General features: G+C 38.4%; 1 protein-coding gene across 5 annotated transcripts in view; it reads left to right on the top strand.

Moving 5' to 3' along the window:
- The window catches only part of micu3b (mitochondrial calcium uptake family, member 3b), a 33,847-nt gene extending 10,507 nt beyond the window's left edge, over positions 1 to 23,340 (top strand). For 3 of the 5 annotated variants that reach the window (XM_072663029.1, XM_072663027.1, XM_072663025.1), the window contains 12 exons: positions 1,815 to 1,846; positions 2,394 to 2,472; positions 5,551 to 5,598; positions 6,766 to 6,848; positions 6,959 to 7,030; positions 8,328 to 8,369; positions 12,174 to 12,269; positions 13,385 to 13,476; positions 14,832 to 15,003; positions 16,721 to 16,829; positions 16,937 to 17,094; positions 21,405 to 23,340. In XM_072663029.1, coding sequence (XP_072519130.1) covers positions 1,815 to 1,846; positions 2,394 to 2,472; positions 5,551 to 5,598; positions 6,766 to 6,848; positions 6,959 to 7,030; positions 8,328 to 8,369; positions 12,174 to 12,269; positions 13,385 to 13,476; positions 14,832 to 15,003; positions 16,721 to 16,829; positions 16,937 to 17,094; positions 21,405 to 21,473 — 1,052 coding nt within the window. In that variant the 3' untranslated portion in view covers positions 21,474 to 23,340. The remainder of the gene's footprint in view (positions 1 to 1,814; positions 1,847 to 2,393; positions 2,473 to 5,550; positions 5,599 to 6,765; positions 6,849 to 6,958; positions 7,031 to 8,327; positions 8,370 to 12,173; positions 12,270 to 13,384; positions 13,477 to 14,831; positions 15,004 to 16,720; positions 16,830 to 16,936; positions 17,095 to 21,404) is intronic. The other 2 variants (XM_072663026.1, XM_072663028.1) reach the window with 2 other exon arrangements.
- Positions 23,341 to 24,205: the final 865 nt, after the last annotated feature.

The following is a 24,205-nucleotide window of genomic DNA, read 5'->3' as shown; positions in this document are numbered from 1 at the left end:
TGTCTTGATAATGTTACCTAGAAATGCATTATACTGAAATTAGCATACTGTGTTAATATGCAATTCAATATATATATATATATATATATATATATATATATATATATATATATATATATATATATATAGACAGTGCCCTCCATAATTATTGGCACCCCTGGTTAAGATGTGTTCTTTAGCTTCTAATAAATTGAGTTTTTTTCTTAATAATATAGGACCACGATGGAAAAAAGAGTAAAATCCAACCTTTAACTCAAGTGAATTTTAAGGGAAATAAAAAATCCCTGACTAAGAAATAATTATTCTTCATAAAATTACCTGTTCCACAATTATTGGCACCCCTAACATTTCTTAGGAAATAAATGTAATTAAAGTATTTCTGTCAATTCTACAGTAGTTTACAAAGTTGATCAGAGTATGTAGGAACATTTAATTAGTAATTCACAACTTCCTGTTACCCTGGGGTATAAATATGACGTGACACAGAGGCCATTTCTCTTCAACATGGGAAAGACAAAGGAACATACCATTCAAGTAAGGCAGATGTGTGTTGACCTCCACAAGTCAGGCAATGGCTACAAGAAAATAGCCACTCACCTACACCTGTCAATATCTACTGTCAGAGGAATTATTAAGAAGTTTAAAACAACTGGAACAGTGGTAAACAAGCCTGGACGAGGACGCAAGTTTATTTTGCCACCACGCACAGTGAGGAGGATGATGAGAGAAATAAAAAGGTCTCCAAAGCGTGTTACAGAATTGCAACAAATAGTAGCTTCTTGGGGTCACAAAGTCTCCAAAACAACCATCAGGCGCTATCTGCATGCCAACAAGCTGTTTGGGAGGCATGCACGGAAAAAACCTTTTCTCACTCACAATCATAAACGCAAACGTTTGGAGTTTGCTAAGCAGTACTGGAACTTCAACTGGGACCGTGTGCTTTGGTCAGATGAAACTAAGATAGAGCTTTTTGGCAACAAATGCTCTAAGTGGGTCTGGTGTAACACAAGAGCTGAGTATGCAGAAAAGCACCTCATGCCCACTGTGAAATATGGGGGAGGATCAGTGATGCTGTGGGCCTGTTTCTCTTCCAAAGGCCCTGGGAACCTTGTTAGGGTGCATGGCATCATGAATGCTTTAAAATACCAGGACATTTTAAAACAAAATCTGGTGGCTTCTGCCCAAAAGCTGAAGATGGGTCGTCACTGGGTCTTTCAGCAAGATAATGACGCAAAACATATGGCCAAATCTACACAGAACTGGTTCACCACACACAGAATCAAGCTCCTCCCATGGCCATCTCAGTCCCCAGACCTCAACCCCATTGAAAACCTGTGGGGTGAGCTGAAGAGGAGAGTGCAGAGGAGAGGTCCCAGGTCGCTGGATGATTTAGAGAGATTGTGCAAAGAGGAATGGTCAAAGATCCCTCTATCTGTATTCTCCCATCTTGTGAAACATTATAAGAGAAGATTAGGTGCTGTTTTGTTGGCAAAAGGGGGTTGTACAAAGTATTAACATCAGGGGTGCCAATAATTGTGGCACACATGATTTGATGTTAAACAATTATTTCTTAATGTGGGATTTTTTTCCTACTGAATAAATTCACTTGAGTTAAAGGTTGGATTTTACTCTTTTTTCCATCGTGGTCCTATATTATTTAGAAAAAAACTCAATTTATTAGAGGCTAAAGAACACATCTTAACCAGGGGTGCCAATAATTATGGAGGGCACTGTATATATGTATATACACACACACACACCTATCTGTAATGTAAATGATTCCTATAATCAAATACCTTTCCTTTTTATTTTAGAAAAGAAGTTTTGGAGATCCCTGTCAAAACAGGTACTTTAAAATGCTCTTATTTTGTTATGTTATGTTCAAATGTACTATATGGACAAAAGTATTGGGACACCTGCTCATTCATTGTTTCTTCCTAAATTCCTAAATCAAGGGTTTTAAAAAAAGAGTTTATCCTGCTTTTGTTGGAGTAACTGTCTCTACTGTCCAGGGAAGGCACTTTGGAGCATTGCTGTGAGGATCTGTAGGAGGATCACCACCCAACTTCATCCCCAACTAATCCCAAAAGTACTGGATGGAGCACCCACCTTTATTTCAGAGAACACCGTTTTACTGCTCCACAGCTCAATGCTGGGGGGACTTTATTATACCCCTCTATCCCATGCTTGGCATTAGGCTTGGTGCCAGTAGGTTCATGTGTATTATCTGCTCCAGAGAGTCCTATTCTATTGGCAATACTTCTGTCAGCAATGGGTGCAGCTTAAAGTAGCTGAATTCATTCATTAGAAAAGGTGTCCCCAAACCTTTGGACATATAGTGCATTTCAGTAAGAAATGTTTATTTATGTTTTTTATTTATGTCTTTTTCTAAGGATTTAGAGAAGATGCTCTCAGACACTCCTCCAGTTTGGAAAGGATCATCTAGGTTTTTCCGAAACTTGCGAGAGAAAGGTGAGACTTAACTAAACTTTAGAAATTCACATTTGAGCTGATCTGGCTGTAGACTTGAATCCAGAGCAATGCATGAAAACATCTGTAGAAGTAAACCACACAGAGAATCTGGAACGTTGTAGAATCTTAAAAAAAGAATAGTCTTATCATGATCCGTCAAGGGCTCAGCTGCAAGCTATACAAGATGAATGGTGAGAATGTGATTGAAGGAGTTGAAACACAGGGTAGATCACTTGAAGGTTTGAAATTGCTGTACTGAAATAGGGGTAAGGATGCAAATCCAGGCAGATTTCGCCTTGCAAGCACCTTTGGATCATGCCAAGAACCCTGGAAGAACATACTGCCAGGGACTGTCAAATTAAGGATCTTAGTCAGAGTGCTGTACAGTGATGTAGTTCTGAACCATTTAGAAAATGTATGTTGATATGATACTCGAAAAGCCACTGGAATTATGGGATCATATATATTTTTCAATATCAAAATTTAACCACCAAACATTTCTTAATATATTTTATATATCTGATATTAAGACATACTGAGGGGTAAATGTAAAGATCAAAGCTTTAAAGAAAGTATTTTCAATGATTTTAAGGACAGACCAAACACACATTTGATTTGCTTCAAGAATCACAAGCCCTAATGTTAGTCACAGGACAGTGGACCTCTTCTGCATACAGCAGTTATAATCTGGTGTGCTGGCTGTATATCTTATCTTATCTTGTAATCTATCACAGCTGTGACTTTGCTCTGGGGGAGGCTCAGATATAAAGGTGACAAAAATCCCTTACCTGCCACGAGGCACTGTGGTAATTGGAGCACTCAGCCAAACACTAATTCAGATAGGACTCAAACTTGTAATGGCCATTTAGTAGTTCTGTGTGTTAAACTCTGAAAAATCAGATGCAATGAAATGTTTGAATTAAAATATGTAGGTTATTTCCACATTAATACATTGCATTATTTTACTTCTGTTTTCTTGGCAATATAATATATGTAATATCATTTATTCATGTGACAATGATGCACACATTTGAATTTACACTAGTCATTAAAAGTTATTCAATTACATTTAAGCACATTTACTGCATTTTTTTTCAGTGAACTGTAAAAGTAGCCATTGTATTTAAGAGAAATTTATATATTGCAATACTATGAGCAAGACAGTATATTGTTTTCTTACTTCTGGCAGTCATAATATATGTCATAGAATTTATTCTTGTGATAATGATGCACACATTTTTCTTAAGTATCTTTAATACATTTTTTTTTTCAGTAAACTGTAAAAGTAGCCGTTGCATTATATAGAAAATGACTAGGACTGTGTTTGATGCGATACATAGAGATATTGCAATACTGTAAGCAAGACAATAGATTGCAACTATTTTTAATTAAATTATAAAAAATGTGTCAAAAAAAGGTATAAAAACTTGATTTTCATTAATCTGTATGGGTTTTAAACACAACACAAAATTAACCAGTGTCTGCCACCAATTCAATAAAAATCAGTACTGTGTTTTTGAGAATCGCAATACTTAGATAATTGGATATTTTCGTACACTCCTAAAAATGACTGATGTTTCCTTTATGGAAATCTGTTAGCACTATTATCATAGTCACTGCATATCAAAGCCAAAACAAGAAAGAAGGACCTTAAGCATTATTACTGTTACACAAATGGTTCTTTCCGAACAATTTTAGGAAGAGTGGCTCCAACCACTGTGGCAAGACCGGTGCCAAAAATCAGTCTGAAGTGCACTGTTGCAATTTTATGCCTCACAACAGTGTGTTATCCATGTTACATGTCTTCTGTGGCCTCATGTGAGTGCCAGTGCGGCAACCGGAGTTTTTAATTTAGCCGTTCAATTCTGAAGGTGCACTTAGGTTTTTAAGAAAGAGGGTTGATCTATAGAACAAAGCCTCGCTTCAGACAACAAGAAAAGCTGTTTGAACTCTGCAGTGTTGAGACTTGTCCCACTGACAGCCCCCCATCACTGAGGACAGTATGAATACTAAGAATGGCGTTGGATTACAGCTCTCACACTGACACTCTATGTGAATTGTGTCTGTGGATCTTTGTGTTCCTGACAGGGCCTACTTGAGCATATGGGCTCGGTTTCTTTCTGCAAGACTGCAGATGTGTGATTTCTTGTCTGGGAGGGCTGCAAAACCATTTTACCTTCGCAAACAGATTACGTCTACGCTAATGTTGCTTTGTTTCTTTTATGTGTTGTTTGTCTAGCTCAGTGGCGGGAGTCAACTCATTGTTTTTAAAGGGGCAATGTGGCCATATATAAACCACTATAAGGAGATACACCACCAGATTTACCTTTAGGGTCTTATGAAGAGTCTCCACAAATAGATATCATCCTGAATCCATCTTTAACAATCTTACAAAGAGTCTCCATGAAGAGATATGATCCTAAAATACATCTTTTGAAAGTCTTGCAAATCTGCTTTGAGCGCTGGGTCTAGATGTAGTTATTCATGCGCATGCAGAGCGTTTTCTTTTATCCTTTCCACTAAGCATACCGATGTCATTTTCCCACAACACTCAGAGCAGTCACCCTGAACTATCTGTGCTCAAGTCACTATCTTTGCCTGCAAACAAAAGCTTGGGAATGCTTTCAGTGGCTGCAACAATTCTCCTTAAGTCTCTCCTGGGCCGAATCCTGACAGTTGCTCTTCCTTTTCTCGCTTTTCGCACAACAAAAGGACTAGCGGGCCTGAAAGAAGAACACGAACCTCACATCAGGCATCCGCAATCAGTGACAGATCACTCGAGAATGTTTTACACCTAGGAAAACAAACAGAGGTTGGCCCAGGAGCCAGCCGCTTCGGGCTGGTTTTGTTTGGGTTTGTGTCCGGCCTGATTACTCGACTTTTAGCGTCTCTATTTGCGTGGAAAGAACACCAGAAAGGAGTTAAGAAGGGAATCCCTTTAGATGTTATCAATGGGGGGAGTGCGGAGTTTTAAACGACACATGATAGTTTGTTTGATTTTAAGGGCAGGGTTTAGGATCAGAGTTTGCAAGTCTTGTTTCAGCTGTCAAGCAGTGTGCGTTATGTGCTGTTTTTCAGGCATCATCTCCTATACAGAGTATCTCTTTCTTCTTTGCATTCTGACAAGTGAGTATGTGTTCAGGTTCTATGTTCTTGTGCTTTTGCATTCGAGGTCGGGTACAATATACACTACCATTCAAAGTAGGGCTGCACATCTGATTCAACCATTTTATATATTTTTTTTGCTCTAAACAAGTAATCAGACAGTTAATTATTTCGATTTGGGCAGATCTGTGTAGCAGCTGCCTCTTACAGGTTTAGGTGTTGAAAGGCTAGGTTTAGTATGTAGTACTGTCTGTAAGAGATTAAAGACAGTGCTCTTTACAGTTTTGGAATTAGCCTGTTTTATAGCCCTGTTTTTTTCCTTCATTTTTTTCATCCTTCATGAAGAAACCAAATGTTTGAGGTTCAGAGTTCACACTCTTAAAAATATAGGTGCTACAACACAACAGTGATGCCATAGAGGAATTACTTTACAAACCAATTTAAGGAACCATATTACGGTCATATAGATGTGTGAGTGTGAAAAACGACCCTAAAAACGTTCTCTTGATGCAAAAGTTCTTTATCAGTTTAAAGGTTCACATCTCTATTACAGGAATGGGTCTTTATGGAACCAAAAGTGGTTCTTCTACGGCATTGCTCAAGAAATCCTTTGCAGCACTTTTATTTTTTAGAGTGTATGTTACTTTCATATACTGAGCTCTCTTTATTCAATAATGCAAAGGTAAATGCTGTTTTCCATTCTAGGGCACCTTTAAAGAATGGCACAGTCAAAATCACAGTTGGCCATAAACATTATGAGTTGTGCATCCCTAGTTCAAATGTTTGGAATCACCATTTCAGTGTTTGGAATCAGTTTTCCAGTCAGTTAAATAAATCCCTTTTGGTGGTGGATGAATGTATAAAATGTAAATAATTAAACAAGAAATGTAAAATGTAAAATGTGTCCAGACTGATGAACAGAGCTGTAAGAGGAAGCTGTAACTTCCAGAACCAAGTGACAATAAACTTAATGTTTTATAGTGCTGTGTTGTTCCCAAAATTCTTAAAATACTTAGGAACGCTTTGGTGTGCCATTGCTAAAATGTAATTGGTTTATTTATAATCATTTTATTATTATTGATTATAAAATACAATGGCTAGTGATCCCTGAATGGTAGTCTATAAACAGCATGACGTTTCAAGTCTTCTAATTGTCCTTTTTGTTTTTTTGGTTCGTTCATTGTCTAGAGCCTCATGCAGGCTTTAGGATAGCGTTCAACATGTTTGACGCGGACGGGAATGCAATGGTGGACAAAAGAGAGTTTACAGTGGTATGAGTTTTCCTTTTTTCACCTGCGGTTTGTTTAACACATGTCTGTACTTACATCATGAACGCAGTGTGACTGTACGCAAAGTCAAAATGATAACTCTTCCCGTTTAGCTGGAGGAAATATTTCGTAAGAAAAATGACAAAAAAGAACGAGGTGGAGATCCGGACAGCTCGTCTCAGCTGGTAAGAAAAACGTGTCTGTAACTGAGGCTGTGTTATCTGATTTTATATCAGTTTATTCCTGTTAAGACATTCAGTGATATGAATAACTCTCACCTCTTGAATAATAAGCTTTATATGCATCAGACTTACATTATGCATGTTAGACATAGGGGAGTTAGAATGGGACAAATGTAATGCATTTTAGGCATCCATTTCTGAAGAATTAACATAAAATGGAATTTCGTATTTACAGCTGTGTTCGGAGATTCACATACTCACATACTTATCATGGACATGGGCTTTCAGTGAAAAAAGATAGCCCCACCAGTTTGTACAGAATTCCCTGTAGTTACTGAGTAATACGCCTCAGTGTATATAATAAGCCTTGGAGTGTTAATTGGTGAACATGCTTTACAGTTACATTTACATTTAAGGCATTTAGCAGACTCTCTTATCCAGAGCGACTTACAAAAGTGCTTCACTGTTAATCTAGGATCCAAAAGATATCTGAAGCCAGATTTACCCAGTATGGATACCTAGATACACAATACTCAACGCTACACTTTGCCTAAGTATTCAGTCAGTGTTTGAAAACAGCACACGATTCTGCCACTTTGGTTTTTGGACTGCAGCCTTGGTTACACTGGTGTTTAAGCAATGAGCACTTTGCAGGCCTGTACTTTGGTGGTTCTTGGATTGTTCCTAACCATCCAAACCAATTTCAACCTCAGCTGAGGGTGACAGTTTGGGTCTTCTTCCAGTTATACCTACACATAATAATAACTTGCACATATGTCCAATTGTTTTGAAGCAGTGATCTTGGAATCTGCTGTTGTTTAGAAATGGCTCCAAGAGACATTCCTGACCTGTGTTAATCTGTGATCATCCTTCTCAGATCTGCACTGAGCTCTGTGGACCTTCAGCTTTAGACTACCAGCTGTAGGCAATCATGATCACTAACAGGAAGTTAAGAGGCCACGGCAAGTTAAAAGACTTTCAGCACCCCGTAATAATAATATGAGGGGGTGTATGTATAATTTGTGTCCATTTGTGTATCAAATTTCATTTTTTTCTTTTCTTGTAACTTTTTTTTTCACCTTAGAAAAAAACAGTTCAGAGAAATCACTGAAAGCCCAATATTGCCATGACATTGATGTCCATGTCTGTATATGTATGTGAATGTATGTCCAACCACAGCAGTAATGACAATGTACCTTTATATCAGATCTAACTACTAGAAGAAGCATAAAAAAATGTGTAAAATGTGAGATCCATTCTCTTTTCTGTATCCTGCATGATGCCACCCTATGTCATCCAGAGTGTGGAATTGTATGGATATCAAGGTTCTGCAAGCAGCGCTGTATGTATCTTAATATTTGTAATAATCACTAAGAGCATGTTTTTTTCGCCTGCCTGTTGATGTGTATGGTGCATGATTACACTTAACATGTGACAGTCAAGGCATGTCCGTCAGTGCACATTCGTTTATTAGAGCATTATAGCACTTTGTACTAGAAACAGCTGTACAGGCAGGCTTTAAAAGCCTTTGCACTCAGTGATGGGTTCTTAGAAGAGCCTGAATGGCAGCAAGGTGCCAGTTGAATAAACCGGGGCCCACATGATCAATAGTTTGAAGGCTGAAACCAAATGATTAAACAAGTGTCAGAGAGTCTACGCAGAGTCAAGTGTTCTGTGGCTTGTTTGGAATTAAAATCTACAGCTGCACCAGCCCTTTGCAGAAAGGCCTTAGCTCCCCTGTAATAGAAGAGCCCCTTCTGCTTCAGTAAAAAACCTGAAACACTACAAAAAGTCAATATTGGTAAGTTAAAAAATTCTGAGTGTAGTTAATATATGCAATATTTCCAGTTGGAAAGGCTGTTGTACGAATATTAAAATATTATATTACTCAGTAATAATACCAAGACCCCCCAGAAGGTGCAAACATTTATCACCTATACCTAGTAACTCTATACCTTAAGAGTAAGTCAGCTCATCTGCAGTGTAGTGACTGTAGTTACAGAATGATAATCTTTAGTGTAACATAGCTGGGATTTTAAGGAATTAGCTTATTTCTAGTCACTGTTTACTGATGTTCAGTAAATTAATGATAAGTGCAAGTATCGCATTATAGTAGCAGACAGATTTGATAGTGGGCTTGCATTTTCATTAGGATTTATAAGATTGTAAGATAGGATGGCTTCTAATATACTTTATCAAATACTTTATCAGGATCCTATTAAAAACTCTTGTCTGTCTTGGTTGGCCTAGAGCTTGGTGCTCATTAGTTGTGTCTGTTGAGTATTGTGCGTCTTTTGTATCTAGGTATCTATACTGACTTTTTGGCAGTATCTAAGCTTAGAGGTATCTTTGTAGCCTATTCACACTAGCCAGGGATATTTTGGAGTAGACAGCGAAACTGTCAAAAGCAGTATCTTCTAAATGCCATTAATGTAAATTGCAAATATTTCATTTATTATTATTAATATTTTCATTTATTTCATTTCAAATATTTGTATTTATTGCTTTATTTTGCTTTATTAAAATTGTACTTAAAAAATACAATAAATAAAAAATAATGATATTTTTACAACAATCTTAAAAACTAAACTCTTTGATATGTCAAGTTATTTAGGATTATTTTACATGCAAAGATATATTTGCAGTGAATAGATGGTCCATTGTAGCACCTCCACATAATGTACCAGTCATCACCATTCTTACTCTTAAGGGTAAGATTGATGTAGCTACGCGTTTTCATTCCACCCAAGCAGGAGCTCACCTCATATAACTAATCAGTTGTTTGAAGACTGAGACTAACTAATTAAACAAGTGGAAACAGGTAGTCTTCTGCTTGATTGGATGATTAAAGCGAAAACCAGCAGGCACTCTGGCCCTTTGTGGATAAGACTGGTGACCCCAGTGCTAAGTTTCCCTAGAACTGTAGGTCCAAGCCAGGTGCAATTTCAGTATCTATTTTAAGGAGTGTTTTCTTCCTACCTTGGCCTGTAACTACATTATGGAACTTCTCTGACAAGAACAGAGCAGTGTCCTTTTCCCATCTAGTGTGCAATGTTTGGATAAAGTCAAATGAAGTGACCCTCATGCGTGGCTCAGCCTCAGAAAGGCAGGACAATGCAGCCCTAATGGATCGCGGCCGAATGCAAACTGAAACATGTCTCCATTGTCTGGCAGTGCAGCCGAACTGCATGGAGAGGAGAGCAGATGATTTATGTTACTTGTCTACTGTCAGGCCGCAGTCGCTGAGGCATGGTCTCAAAGATTTCGCTAAAAAGGCCCTCACCTGAAGACAGAGAATTCCTCCAGGACCCCCATGTTTTATTTTTACAGTTACTTGAAAAGTGGTATTTGGGTTCAGATTACCTTTTTTTGTGATGGCCAAACCATGAAGAGTGGCGTGCCAGTGACACTTGAAGAATGAGCTGGTCCCAGCAGAGAAAAGTAACGCTGGGGATTTAAAAAAAAAATCTTACTCTGAGAATTTTTTTGGTTGTCTCTTTCATTCCCACCCACCATGAATTTGTCTTAATTGTGATGCATGAGCACTACGATTGATTACAATGCGAGGCCCAGGAGACTGTATTTGCACAGTACAGACATTTGGCATTGGCTTTTTTGCAGCGTTTGAAAGAATCATTGTAGTGATCCTTGAAGGCATGTTGCCTTATTGACTGAACCTGTGCATGTGGTCATAAATCTTCCGTTTTGTTTGGTGACTTATAAAGCACTACGGAAGAACCCTGTTTTGTCAGGTGTTACCTTTCTGAATCCCTGCCAGGCACAGAAGATGGAAAAAGATTGCGTAACAAAGAAAAATAACAGTCATGATAATAATAATAATAATAATAATAATACATTTGGTAGATTGGCTCAGGGAAATTACTCCTTATTAGCTGAAAGTTAAAAGAGCTTTCATTACTGAAATCCAAAAGCTTTTGATGTGAGTGATGTTTAGTCATGAGAACTGACCAGCAGTGGACAGTAGTAGTTCATATACTTTACTGCTGTACTGAATTACTTTTTTCAAGTATTTTATTGATGTTTTTAGTAAACCCCTGAGCATTGATTCTGAGCATTGAACAGAAACTCGACTGCTGTATTATGTTCAAATATAAAAAATTTTTTTTTTTTTTTAGTTTTTCTATTCCATAACCTTTATATGACATGCATGTGGCTGCACATTCAAACTACTTAAAATATGCTATATCTATATTAATATCTATAATCTACAATAACTGTATGTAAATATGTTTACATGTTTACAAAAGGTATCTCTACTTTCACACATGCCCACCACTGCTAACCATAGAAGAATGATAGTTGCAACAGGTCATTAGGACCAATAATGAAAAGTCTTTTATTGAGATCAGTAAATGGTTAGTATAGGATATACTGTTGCCAATATTTGACCCAACTGTTGAACTGGCACTTTTTAGATAACACTGCATTAAGTTGCATAGTGTTGACCCCATAATGCAGAAAGGCTGATTGCACACTAAGGTGTATTATTCAGTAACTACAGGGGCTTCTGTATAAACTGGCAGGGCTATTTATTGGTAATAAAAAACTTGTAATAACACTTTCAGCCTGCTGGTGGGACCACAGGCTGTCTAAGGGGTTAATTTATGTCTAGCTTTAAAAACCTGAAACCGTTAAAATGCTTTAATAATAAACCAATGAATCCAGGTTTACAGTCTCCTCACAGATATTGTAATTGCCACAAATTCAATCATTTATTGACTGTGTGTTTATTTACTTATCGAAGTAATGTAGTAATATAGCACTTGAGCCGGTGGCCTGCATGCTGATGGTCTAAATACATTCCCAGTGAAAGGGGGATGGCAATATTTAAGGAATACTGTAGTCCTGCCGTATATATGTAACATACATTTCATTAGCAATAATTTTCCTCTATATTGAAATGATTAAAAGAAGCCTGTTAACTTAAACCATGTTTATCAAAGCAGCCAGTGGGCAGCTGACTCGGTATTCCTTTAAAATGACTGCAGTGTTGCTGTACTTCTAATTCTGAATTTTCTTCAGTTTTGAAGGAATGTGTGTTGTGGTCTGCATGTCTGTGTGCATTTTGCCTTTTAAACGCATGCCTGTTTTAAAGCTTTTTAACAGCTGTACTTCTGATATGCAGGTCCTTAAAAAAGACCAGCCTCAGTTTGAACCCAGAAGCTTCTGGGATGTGCTGAAGCAGGGTGCCAAAGTAGTTCTCTTTTCAGATCTGGTGGAGGTACAAACATTTCCCTCTGTCTCATCAGTCTTCTGACGTCAGTATTGTAATTCCATTTGTGAATAGCTTTAGTTCCTCTTTTCATCTCTTGTGAAGTGAAGGTTTTGTTGAACTATCAGGATCGAACAAAGACTTATATGTCCAATTCAAATGTCCTATAGCCAGTTGACATACTCAGTGGTGTAATTTGGATCATTTGGGCACGTGAGAAAGAAAATACAATAATAATGGCAATGTTTCTAATGTATAATATATAAGTTTTAATGTACTTTTATATGATGATAAGATCATCATATAAAAGTATATGATGATATGAAGTATATCATTAAGAGTCAAAGAACCCTTTTTGCCTACAGTATTTAAAGCTTGTCCAACCTCAGTACAGTTGAAGGAACATTCCTTTGAGCGGAGCGTGTATAGTTCAAATTAAAGCAACACTATAGAAAAATTGGCATTCTTGCTCCTGCGCTCCCCCTAATTAATTTTTAAATTAATTACAGCTTCTCCAAAGTTGCACAGTGCAGTTAGCAGCGTGCCAATCCCAGAGTCGCAGCGACAGCAATGCTATTCTCCCTATTACAAATCAGTGGAGCATCAACATGGTTTTGAAGCTATTATTTTAAGGTACACATTTTACATAGTGTTGCTTTAAAGCAGTCTAGACAAGAAAGGTCAGTGTACACACAGCTCTTTAGTTTTTGATGTATTTTGCAGCAATGCAGGAAAACTTGAAGGATGTGTCCAAGAACAAAATGTTTTAGCATCATCAGCGACAGATTTGGCCTGAAAGGAAAGGATGCTGAGATGACAATGCAGATTTTTTGCATGAGTAACCTGTTTGCTGTCTGGCATGAGTGACTGCTCCTTGTTCTGTCCTTGCACAACAGACTACTCAAATAATGTTCAAACCTTTGACTTAACCCACTCGAATGGCTAATTCTCGCTACTCAACAAGACAGCCTGAAAGTCAAAAGCAAGGCTTCTGTTTAAGGACATGAGGTGCTGACTTTTGCTTTATAAGAAACTACTAAACAGCATCAATGATTTTGCTCTTTTTGTCTGCTGTCGAGGCGGAGTACCGTATACGATTTTAACATTTACCTTTGCCTTCACAGCACGTCCAAGAGAACATCACTGACACAACTCTGTTGGTGCACTTCTTTGGAAAGAAAGGAAAAACCGAACTGAACTTTGAAGACTTCTACAGGTAAAACACTGTTAGGATTTTGGTGAAAAAAGCAGTAATAGTAAATAACTGCATTTTGAATCTTATATGCTCTAGGTGTGCTGTTTAGGCATCAGTTTTAAGACTAAGCATTCAGTAACTGCTATAAGTTATTCTGTGAAACCTCTTAGAGGCGCACCGGTATCGAATTTCTGGGCCATCCGTAATTAACACAGTGTTGTGACTGATGCAGATACCAATAATCAATTTTACTTTGTGGCATGCGAAGCAAGTTGACAGTATAATCCATATGTGAAGTGCAGTGATCGTAGGATCGTAAAAAACTCTGATGGTTGATTATTTTACATACACTATCTGCCCAAATGTTTGTGAACATCCCTTCTAATGAATGCATTCAGCTACTTTTATCATGTAGCAGACACTCTTATTCAAGGAGACTTGCATAGGCAGTTGTGGTAGTTTTTTGTGTAAGTAGTGTTCCTGATTGGCTGAAGAATCTCTGATCTTCTGTGTGTTGGGCAGTGGTGTTATTCCCTATGCTATACTATGCAGAGTTCTGGTGGTCAAATCACATTTGTTTTTCACTTGCCTTCACAAAAAGCCAGGTGTAAACGCCCCCAGGGTGCACTGTGATCGGATTACGATTGGAGGTGGTCAGAGACGCATCTCAGTCTCGTTAAACACATGTTAACTTCAGTTAGGCAAGTGTAAATGCACCTGTTAAAAAAGTTAACACAAGGATTAATTACTGTTGTGAATACTGGTTTCATGCTTGCCCACTCTTGCTTTCTGTGTGTGTGTGTGTGTGTGTTTGTGTGAGCATGCACATGCTTCTTTACTGATAGATGATTGGCCACAGCTGGCAGTGTTACAGAAGCATGGACGTAGTCTACGTTTTGGTGTGCTTTTTCTGCGGGCAAGTAAAATTGGATGTCAGCCGGTCATATTGGGCACACATTTTAGTGGAAGGTGTAAACGTAATCCGGCCAAAGTAGATCCAGATACTGTCCAGATATAAACATTAACATAAACAAATGAACTGCAAATCTGTTAACTGGATTGACTGTAAATCCAAAAACAGAACAATAATAATTATATTTTCACAATTATAAGATGAAAACTGAGCAGATGCTAATATATATGCACCACCCAAACATACATTTAGCAGTTATGACCACAAAATTGTAATGTGGACCCACGTACACGCCCTTAAGGGTTGAATTCTGCTGGGGTTTTTTTTAAGAGTAAGTCCCGTAAGCAATGATGCACAGGGTCAGACACTCTTATTACAGTCTGTGAATTCAGCCAGATCATTTACTCAGTTCAGGGTGACATGTCCTCTCACCATCGCGTCTGTGTCATTGCTGTGTCAACAGATTCATGGACAACTTGCAGACAGAGGTGCTGGAGATTGAGTTCCTTTCCTATTCTAATGGCATGACCACCATCAGCGAGGAGGACTTTGCTCGCATCCTACTACGCTACACTACTGTAGACAACATCAGCAGCTACCTGGAGAATGTGCGTCAGAGCATACCAGATGAGAAGGTAAAGCTTTCTCTCTACCTCTTTTCTACTCCTATCTTCTGACGTGACTCGGCTCGCCACAGCTCACTGATCTTTGGACAGGCCCGTATGTGCAAGCGTGTCCCTGCTGCAGCCTGGCTTTTAAAAGCGCTGTCAGAGTCGCCATACCAGGTGTTGGATTACTCTCAAAAATGGGGTTTTCCAAGGTTTTTTTTTTTTTTAAAGGCAAGGGTAATACATAGAATTATGACAACTCAAACAACCATTGCTTAATTTTATTTTTATTTTTTTTACGATGAAATGGTTATTTTTTTTTATTATGATAGAGAGACCTTATTTTATAAAGTATTTTATATATAATGCATAAATAACCTTTAAAGACAAAATAGTTCAATACAACCTAAATATATAGAACCAAAAAAGTGGCATTTGTTACTTTTTCTCAGTCTTATACGGAACTCTGAAATGGCAACTTTATAGGAGAAGATGTTATATTAAGCCATTTTGGAGGATTTCTATTGGTCAATACATCATAAAAGAAAAACTGCCAGATTCAAGTAAAAAAAAAAACTAAAATGTAAATGTAAAAGTTTTTGCAAGAAAATGACAATATACCCTTTTTGCTTTGCTGTTCTGTGGTAATAGAAGTGTGTAATAACACTTTTGGTCTGCCATATGTGATTTAAGGAGTTAGTCAACTAATCAAGGTAAATACTGTGGTGCTAACAGCAAATTTGTTCAAAACCGCAGAACAGTGAGGACTAAAGGTATAAACAAAACATTAAAATACTGAATGGAATTGCAGAGTAGATCAATCTGGGATCATCACAAACTATAACACATAAACCAGTGCAGCTGCAAATACTGGAATCCTAACATTTGGTGGAGAGTCTAATGCAGAAGGAAATCCTCATGCTTTAGTTTATTCTCTATGCAAACTGACCCATGTGTAAGAGGTTGTGAGTTTCGCACCTTTTAAGGTAGCTGTTGGTAGATGGCCATTGATGATGAAGTGTGTCTTATCACTGAGCTAAGAGATTGTTTTATGCAGTTCACCTTGTAACAACAGCAGAGCGTCACACGTTACTCATTAGTTCATTTGTAAAACAGACACAAGAAGGGCCTCGCAGAAAGAACAGGCTTTAGTGTCTGGAAATGGATGAGTGGAATTCAAAGGACTTCTGGGCTGGTAATCTGCTAGCCCTGAGATGTTTTGGACAGATTCCTTTTGTTTTTGTTTATGTGAGAATCGGGTTAATCTTCTTTAGAACAAAATCTGCAAACAGCTTGACCCTTTCCTAAAGCCTCCAATCCCAAGGCGCTGACAGCTCGAAGTCACAGGCCTGTATCAGGACTCAGGCGGGTACACTTTGACTGTTTGACTAAGTTATTTTCTGCCTTTAGATCTGTTATCTGTCTGATGGTTTCAAGGTCCCTTAGACACTTAAGGTGTCCTCTGATTCCTCCGAGAGTTAAGTCTGGTTCAGATAATGTGTCGTTCGGAGCTCTGCATTTATTATCAGCAGCATTATTCTCTGTGTTGGGACATCTTTTGGAGAGTCATTAGTTTTATGAGTTTTCTCCCATGGTGACAGCTTTCATCACTTAGTCTCTGGTTGGTATAGAATAGATTTTCTTGATGTCTTGCTTAAAGCAGCTTCATAAGCTCATTCTAATTGATATACCCTTTTAAACTTGTGTTTTATCATTGTTTTATCAATGCTTTGTTTTCTTATAGGGGATCACATTTGAGGAATTCAGGTCCTTCTTTCAGTTCCTCAACAACTTAGAGGACTTTGCCATTGCCATGCAGATGTACAACTTTGCTAGTCGATCAATTGGGCAAGGTAAAATGAATCTCCAATTTGTCCTTTTTTTTTAAACTTTTTCTAGCCTGCTTGTTGGAGTCGTTGCAGATGTTTACCACTGACATCAATTCTATTTGACCCTGCAGATGAGTTTGCACGTGCTGTTTATGTGGCCACAGGCCTCAAACTCTCTCGACACCTCGTCAGCATCGTCTTCAAGATCTTCGACGTAGATCACGATGACCAGTTGAGCTACAAGGAGTTCATTGGCATCATGAAGGACCGCCTGCATCGTGGCTCCTGGGTAAATGAGACCAGAGGGTCTCCTGGGGTTGTGTAAACGCCGTTTATCTTCTTTTTACGGCACCGCAGGTGACAAGCAGGGTTATGAACCCCCAATCAGTCTGGGGAGAATACATGTCCTGCTGGGATTTAGCTAGAGGAAATCAAATAGCCTGAAAGTCTAGTTCAAGGCTTTGAACAGTAGCATGACATGATGAAGACTATGAGGGTAAAGTGGCATACATTAATCAGATTTATTGACAGGTTCATGTAGGTCATTTAACAGAACAGCCAGCTAGTGTAGATCTAATTCAGCCTTTTATATCAGAACATATATTCTATATACTGCATGGTAATGCCTTGCTCAGGTCATTATAGGAAGGTGTCATTCCATAACTTGTTTTTGAGCATCGGTACAGACAGTTTTCCCTGGTGCTGGAAAACACTTGCCTGTTTCTGCCATCTAGTGGACATGTGAGACATATTTTGGTGTTGGTTGTTGTACTAGGAAAAGCCTGTCCAAGTCTGGTATGTATATACCAGGGAGGGCCAGTATCTAGCACAGACTTCCATGTTCAAGCTGAAAAATGACCAAACTATGATTATCACTGGTCCTCCACAACTGCAGTTGAAGAGCTTTGTACTGGGCTGTAGTTGTTCCTATTTACAATACATTATAAAAAGAAGGTATCAAACTTTTAAAAACTTTTTATTTTTTCTTTATTTACTTCCTTAAGATCAACATTGATTACAGGTTTATGTACCAAAACCAGCCTTTTTCTTGTTTTTCTTCATTGTTACAAGACAATGCTCCATCTCTTAAAGAGTGGGTATAAACTGCTGGAGGCAGTTTTCGTGACATCACAGAAGCTATGAATTTGAAACTTGGATTGTTTTTTGCAGCTTTGTTTCTATATATCTTCTTTATATATAGCGTTCTATATATTGTATATTTTATAGCGTTTTTAGTTTTCTTCGCCGTTTGAACTCTGTAGTTGCTCTGTACACTGTGTAAATAATTCTACATTTACATTTAAGGCATTTAGCAGACGCTCTTATCCAGAGCGACTTACAAAGTGCTTTGCTATTTACCCAAGAAAAACCTCAGCTAGTTAGAATAGACTAATAGTTCAAAGATACCTCTAAGCTTAGACATTAATAAACACAAGACAATAAGGTGACCATAGTACTCTATTCGCTATTCTTCCAAGTATTCTCGGAAGAGGTGGGTCTTCAGTCTGCGATGAATGGACCAGTCTAAACGCTGTAAATCACTTGGAATAAACTCCATTCAAAGTTAATCACATTTTTGCCTTCTAGTATAAAGTCGCCACTTTAGAGATACATGTTTTTTATTGGACTGTGACGATGTCATGGCATGTATGGACTGGGGAAGTGTAGTGTCAACGCACACCACACTGCAAACACCAAGACTGTGACAATTCTTGACTGAAATTGTTTTAAATCCTGGGTGGGGGGGAAGCCAAAACCAAGCAGGTAATACTCTTCAGCCTATCAGGGGGATCAGGAGCAATCAGTTTACTGTTTAAAATAAGTAGAAGAAGTCAGACTGTTAAAAAAGCCAAGAAAATGTGATGGGTATACTCAATAAAGAGCAACTTCAGACACCATTGTTGAACGTTTACGCAACCAGACAGCAGAGTACCAGAATCATTTCCTCTAAGAAAAATTGAAACTAATAGTGAAGGTACTAATTTAATGTTTCTTGAGACTAAGCAAACTAAAGGGAGATCCTCATTGCCCAGTGGACGAAGTTTATTAACAAAGAATAGTCTCACCAGTTTGTGCAGAAGACCTTGTATTTACTTAGTAATACACCTTAGTGTGTAATAAGCCTTGCAGTGTTAAGGGGTTAAAGGCAGCTTAAAGAGGTCTTTACCCTGCTAGGTTGTAGGAGCTTATGGATCACCCCGTCTCCGCTTCACATGGATGGTAGACTGATGCAACCAAAGACTGAAAGCAATGATCCATATGCTTGTGTCAGAAACAGGTTCTGATTGAAACCAGTGACTACCCGACCTATTCTTTACCTACTGCATCAGTTGTATGGACGATTATGAACAATGTGGAGATATGAATGAACATTAAACAAAATGAACACTGTAACAACCCCAGTAAAAGATAACATGGAAAAAGTACAATGGTATGACAAGTTATCCAGAATAAAAAGCCTCCACCAGGCTAGAAGGTGCTCATACATCTGGCAACATCAGAAAGCAGACTGCTGGCCAAGCGGCAAGGCCCATATTATGTGTAGAGACAATAGGACCAGTTACAAGCTCAGCATGCCCAGCATGCCCATGGCGTTCACCTAAACCTGCTAAGGCCATGATAGGAGGGAACAGGACTGCTTATAAATGAGCTCAACCATTGTCATTAGCTCTTATTAGCTAAGAGTAATGGAGCAGCTCAGTTGTCTTAGTACCCAAGATGCTAGGCGGACTGAGACTCTGCATGCCTTTAAATGAGTCAGTAAAAAACCTAATGGCATTAAGAGTAACATCTAGGTTATACCAGTTCATTATAATGCGACATTCCAGGACTCATGGAACAAGTCTTGCGAGCATCAGAGGACTACACAGCTGCAACTAATTCATGCAGCAATTCATGGGAAAAGCATCTCATGCAAAAACAAATTCTCAAGTAGGAGTTCCAAGGGACAAAGAAGGCAATAGTAGTGGTAAACGCCAAGAAATGTCGTCTGGCGAGGTGGACAGAGGGGAAAGCCATAAAGAAATGCCCACCTCCCATGCCCAAAAGATGAGTTTGGTCGATGCTCGGCTTAGCAGACTGGTAAGGGAGGTTTATTCCAAACTTCTCCAGCAGAGCTGTAGTACTGACAGTCGACACATGAAATGGCCAACCTCAAAAGGTCAAGTGGACTGGAAGGTCACTTTTGAAAACTTTAAGACCTGTTTGTGTCAGGAACCGGTCCTACAGAGCCTGAACTTACCTTTTACAGTTCAGAGTGGTGCTTCTGGGGTCAGCTTGGGGCTGTAATGGGGCAGGGCATAGAAGAGGACGATCAACCTGTACATTACAGCAGTTGTAAGGTGTTCCCAAGAAAAGGAAGGCTTGACTATGGGAAAGAAAACTTTGGCAATGAAATGGGCTCTGCAGTATTACCTACACTGTTAAAAGTATAAGATCCTTGAAAAAGGTTTGGAGGTTCCTAAGGTGCTTTGAGGAACCTTAAAGGAACTTTTTTCTTCTAAAAACCTTCTTGAAGGTTCCTCAAAGCATCTTCCGTCCATCTGTCGGTAGTCAACAGTCTTACTAGCCACAGTCCTGGTTCAGAGTCTGAAATGCTGTGTTGGCCTTCAGTGAACGGAAGCACTTTCCTGAATACAACAGAGAGTTGCTTGAATGGCTGAGGTTCTTAACAATCTTCCTGGCATTGGTCCAGCACTGCTTGCCGTAGATGATCTGCAGGTCAGGGAGCTCAGTCTGAATAATACGCTCAGCTGAACACACTTCCCTCCAGAGAGTCCGTCTGTCTAGCTTGGTGCTGTTCCCAAACCAGGCTATAATATTCCCCGTCAGGATGCTTTCGATAGTGCCGGAGCAGAGGTTCTGCAGCACCTTGAAGGGCAGTCTGAAGTCCCTTAGGTGTCTGAGGTTGTAGAGATGCTGACAGGTCTTCCTTACCAGGGTGTTGAAGTGGCAAGACCATGACAGATGCTTTGAAGTACTTGAAACTGTCCACTCTTTCCACTGCAAATCCGTTGATCCAGGCTGGGTGGTAGCTCCTCTCCTGCTTCTTACTGCAGTGAACTTAGTCTTGCTGTCGTTGAGGAGGCACCAGTTCTCCAGGTGTTTAATCTACTCCAGGTAGGCCCTCTTATTGTTGTCAGAGATCAGACCCACCACAACAGTGTCGTCAGCAAACTTGACAATGGTGGTAGAGCTAAAAGTGGACACGCCGCCATAGCAGGGGGCTCGGGACACAGCCTTGGGGGGCTCCGGGGCTGAAGGTGAAAGGGGGCGAGACATGTTTGCCTACCTGCGCACAGCTTGTGGTCTGTCCACCAAGAGATTACAGTACATATATATATATATATTTGCACAAAAATGAATATATGTATATATATATATATATATATATATATATATATATATATATATATATATATATATATATTGTTGAATGCTCTGGAATGCTACATTAAGTAAGGAAAAAGGCATTTTGTATGTTGTGATCTCTTTAAAACTCAACTGAAACTAAAAAATGTAGCAAAATGTTCACTTGTTTTATCTCACATAAAGTGACTGATGTTCTCTTATTTGTACTGTTTTCTCTTCAACCCCTAGGGATATCGAGGTGAGGAGAGGTTCACCTCCTTTAAAGGCTGTATGAAGAAGGAGCTGGCTGGAAAATAGGTCACTACTCTGGGATAAAGGATTTTGTTAAAGCCAACATTTTGCTAAAAACTTTTACTATCCTATGTTCCATTTTTTTTGCAGTTCTGGATGGAATCAGACCTTGTCTTTTTTCCCTCCTTTACAAAATCACAAGGTTTGGTGATATGACCTTGCTTAGGAGAATTTTTTTAATTGAATGGTTGCTAACCACAGCACCTCAGCACATCTCAAAATTGAGCGGCAGTTTTCCCCTGTAATATTAATGCTTTGGACAGACCAGGTAAACATGGCATACAAGACAAGAAGCTGCCATAGCACAGACTGACAATACCATAGTTAAGCCTTAAAGAAGAAAGTTGCTACTAGTTACAGTTACTAGCCTTCTGCATTCAGTTATATGTAGGATATTAAATAGGATATGGTGATATGGTGGCTTTGTGCCATTCTAATCTTTCTGCCTTTGTATTAGTCACAATATCATTTCCCATATAATATTTATTATGTTTGCTGTGATATTTCTATATTTAAAATGTTCTTTTCTTTATACATAACACTGTGTACAACAATCTACCACTCTTTCCTATCTCTTTCTTAACTAAGAACAATAGCCATAGCACAGAAGACTAGGTGGAGGAGGACCTTCAGTCAGAGCCCCGTGCGATGATGTTATTGACGTTTGTGTCAAAATCTGTAAGCCATTGAATCAGATTAATGTACTACCTCCAGGAATTGTACCCGACACCTTATCAGTGTCACATTTGCAAAGCCCTTTAAACACCTGAAAGTGCAAGATTAAAACACCGGCAGTAGCATGTTTTAATAATCAGACTCACTTTTTAAATATTTTATAAACGTGAATATTTTAAAATTGATATCACTATCAGCTTTTCAGGATTCTGCTGTGCTGATGAAGCGCTAATGCTGTACTCCTCAATGATCGGTACATTTATAGTCTTATGAAGTCTTACGAAGCTGTATTTTTCTATCTAGTCTTATTACATTAATTCAGGGCCTCTTGATACTTAAACACTTACAATCATTTTAAACTGTTTTGTGAAGCAAGCAATAGATTAATTTCTTCTTCAATTTCTCTTAGATAGCTTGTAAATTATGTATTTACATTTTTTATTAAATATGTATGCTTATACATGTTTTATTGATCAGTAATAATAGCTCTAAGTAATCATATTCATCTTGTTACTTCAAAAATCTGACAAGGCTTGCTTTTAGATCAGCCTTGATAGGACTATATTGCACTATTTGCTTTCCTATAAGCTCTAAGCCACATACTCTTCACAGCGAGCACATTGCTAACATACTTTCTCTGAGCCTCTCTTAACTGCCCAGATCAGCTTACACAAGGCCTAACAACATAGAATCCAATAATGATCTATTATGTAGCTCTCAGTGTGCTGTGCATAGAAAATCACACTCTCCTTGCTGTTCGTCTCATCGTTGTACCCACATTTACAAGCTTACTGTAAATCTAAAGATTAAAGATTTGTGTTGAGAGGTGGATCTGTTACTATTTAAGATATAGAATAGTGTAATAGGCACATTTAAAGGCATTAATGATTGACCTATTTGTGAGTAGTCTTTGCTTGTGTTGATTTACATGGTATAGAATGGTTGGTGTAAATAGGCCTACTGACTGTAGTCCATGTAAAAAGGCAGCCTTATCAAAAAAGGCCACATCTGGTCGGCTAAGTATTCAGCCAGTGTTTTGGTCCCATTACATATAGGTACTGTTGAACAATGTAATAATTAAGTTACATTACGAGACATGCAGTATTTTACAGCTGCGTATGCTGTCACAGCTATCAGCCTACATCGATTGGAAGTTAGTTGATGGACTGCTTTAAAGCTGTATTACAATAAAGGACTACAGAACCAACTCAACATTGCATTGTCCCTCTCTCCTGGATTCCAGGCTCCAACTGTCTCCAAAATTATGACCATTTCTGTCAGTAATTTTCACTTTTCAAGAGGATAAAAAATGAAACTTTCATTAGCTCTCTTCTTATGCGATTATTAGAATGCTTAATTATTAATATTATCTATTAGTAAATCCACAGGTATCAGACTATATAGGAATTGTAGTTCAAATAACAGTCCATTCAATCAAAGGATTGAACACAAGGGGAATGCTTAGTTTTGTTATTTGCTCTACCTTGCATCTAGTTATGCTAGTTAACCTTGTCATTGATTGGTTTCAGTAAGGCCAAATGCAGAGGTGGGGACACTACTCTTGGTATTAAAATCTCTATTCATTAAATCAAGCCACCCAAATACTATTTAGGCCTATGTTTAGTATTTTAGTTCATGAAGCATGTATTGACCTTAAAGCAAAGTTAAAATGGTAAGGGTGGATGGATAAAGGAGAAATGAAATTCATGTGAATAATTAAATGTAACTGACTGTAAAGGTATCTGAGTTAATCCCCCAATCCCCCAATTCTGATCCTCAGCATATCCTCAGATCCTGGATATTCATCATATCCATATCCATTAGTTTCTTGATTTCTGATGGATTTGCATTTTGAGAAATAATACTTTACCTTCTGCTCAAGTAGTTGAAGGTGAAGACAAGAATTCTGTTCTCCAGTTATCTGGCCCCAGTTTTCTGAGAACAGCTTAGTGTTAAGATCTAAGATCTTTACTGGTAGAAAGAGAGTGTTCTGAGCAACAGTATGTAGCATTTTTACCTTAAAAGACCTTCAAAATCACAGTGTTTCTCTACTGATTGGTATT

The sequence above is a fragment of the Salminus brasiliensis genome, chromosome 19 (genome assembly GCF_030463535.1).
Source record: "Salminus brasiliensis chromosome 19, fSalBra1.hap2, whole genome shotgun sequence".
Taxonomy (NCBI): domain Eukaryota; kingdom Metazoa; phylum Chordata; class Actinopteri; order Characiformes; family Bryconidae; genus Salminus; species Salminus brasiliensis.
Note: the sequence above shows the minus strand (reverse complement) of the source record. Positions and strands in the feature narration are given on the sequence as shown.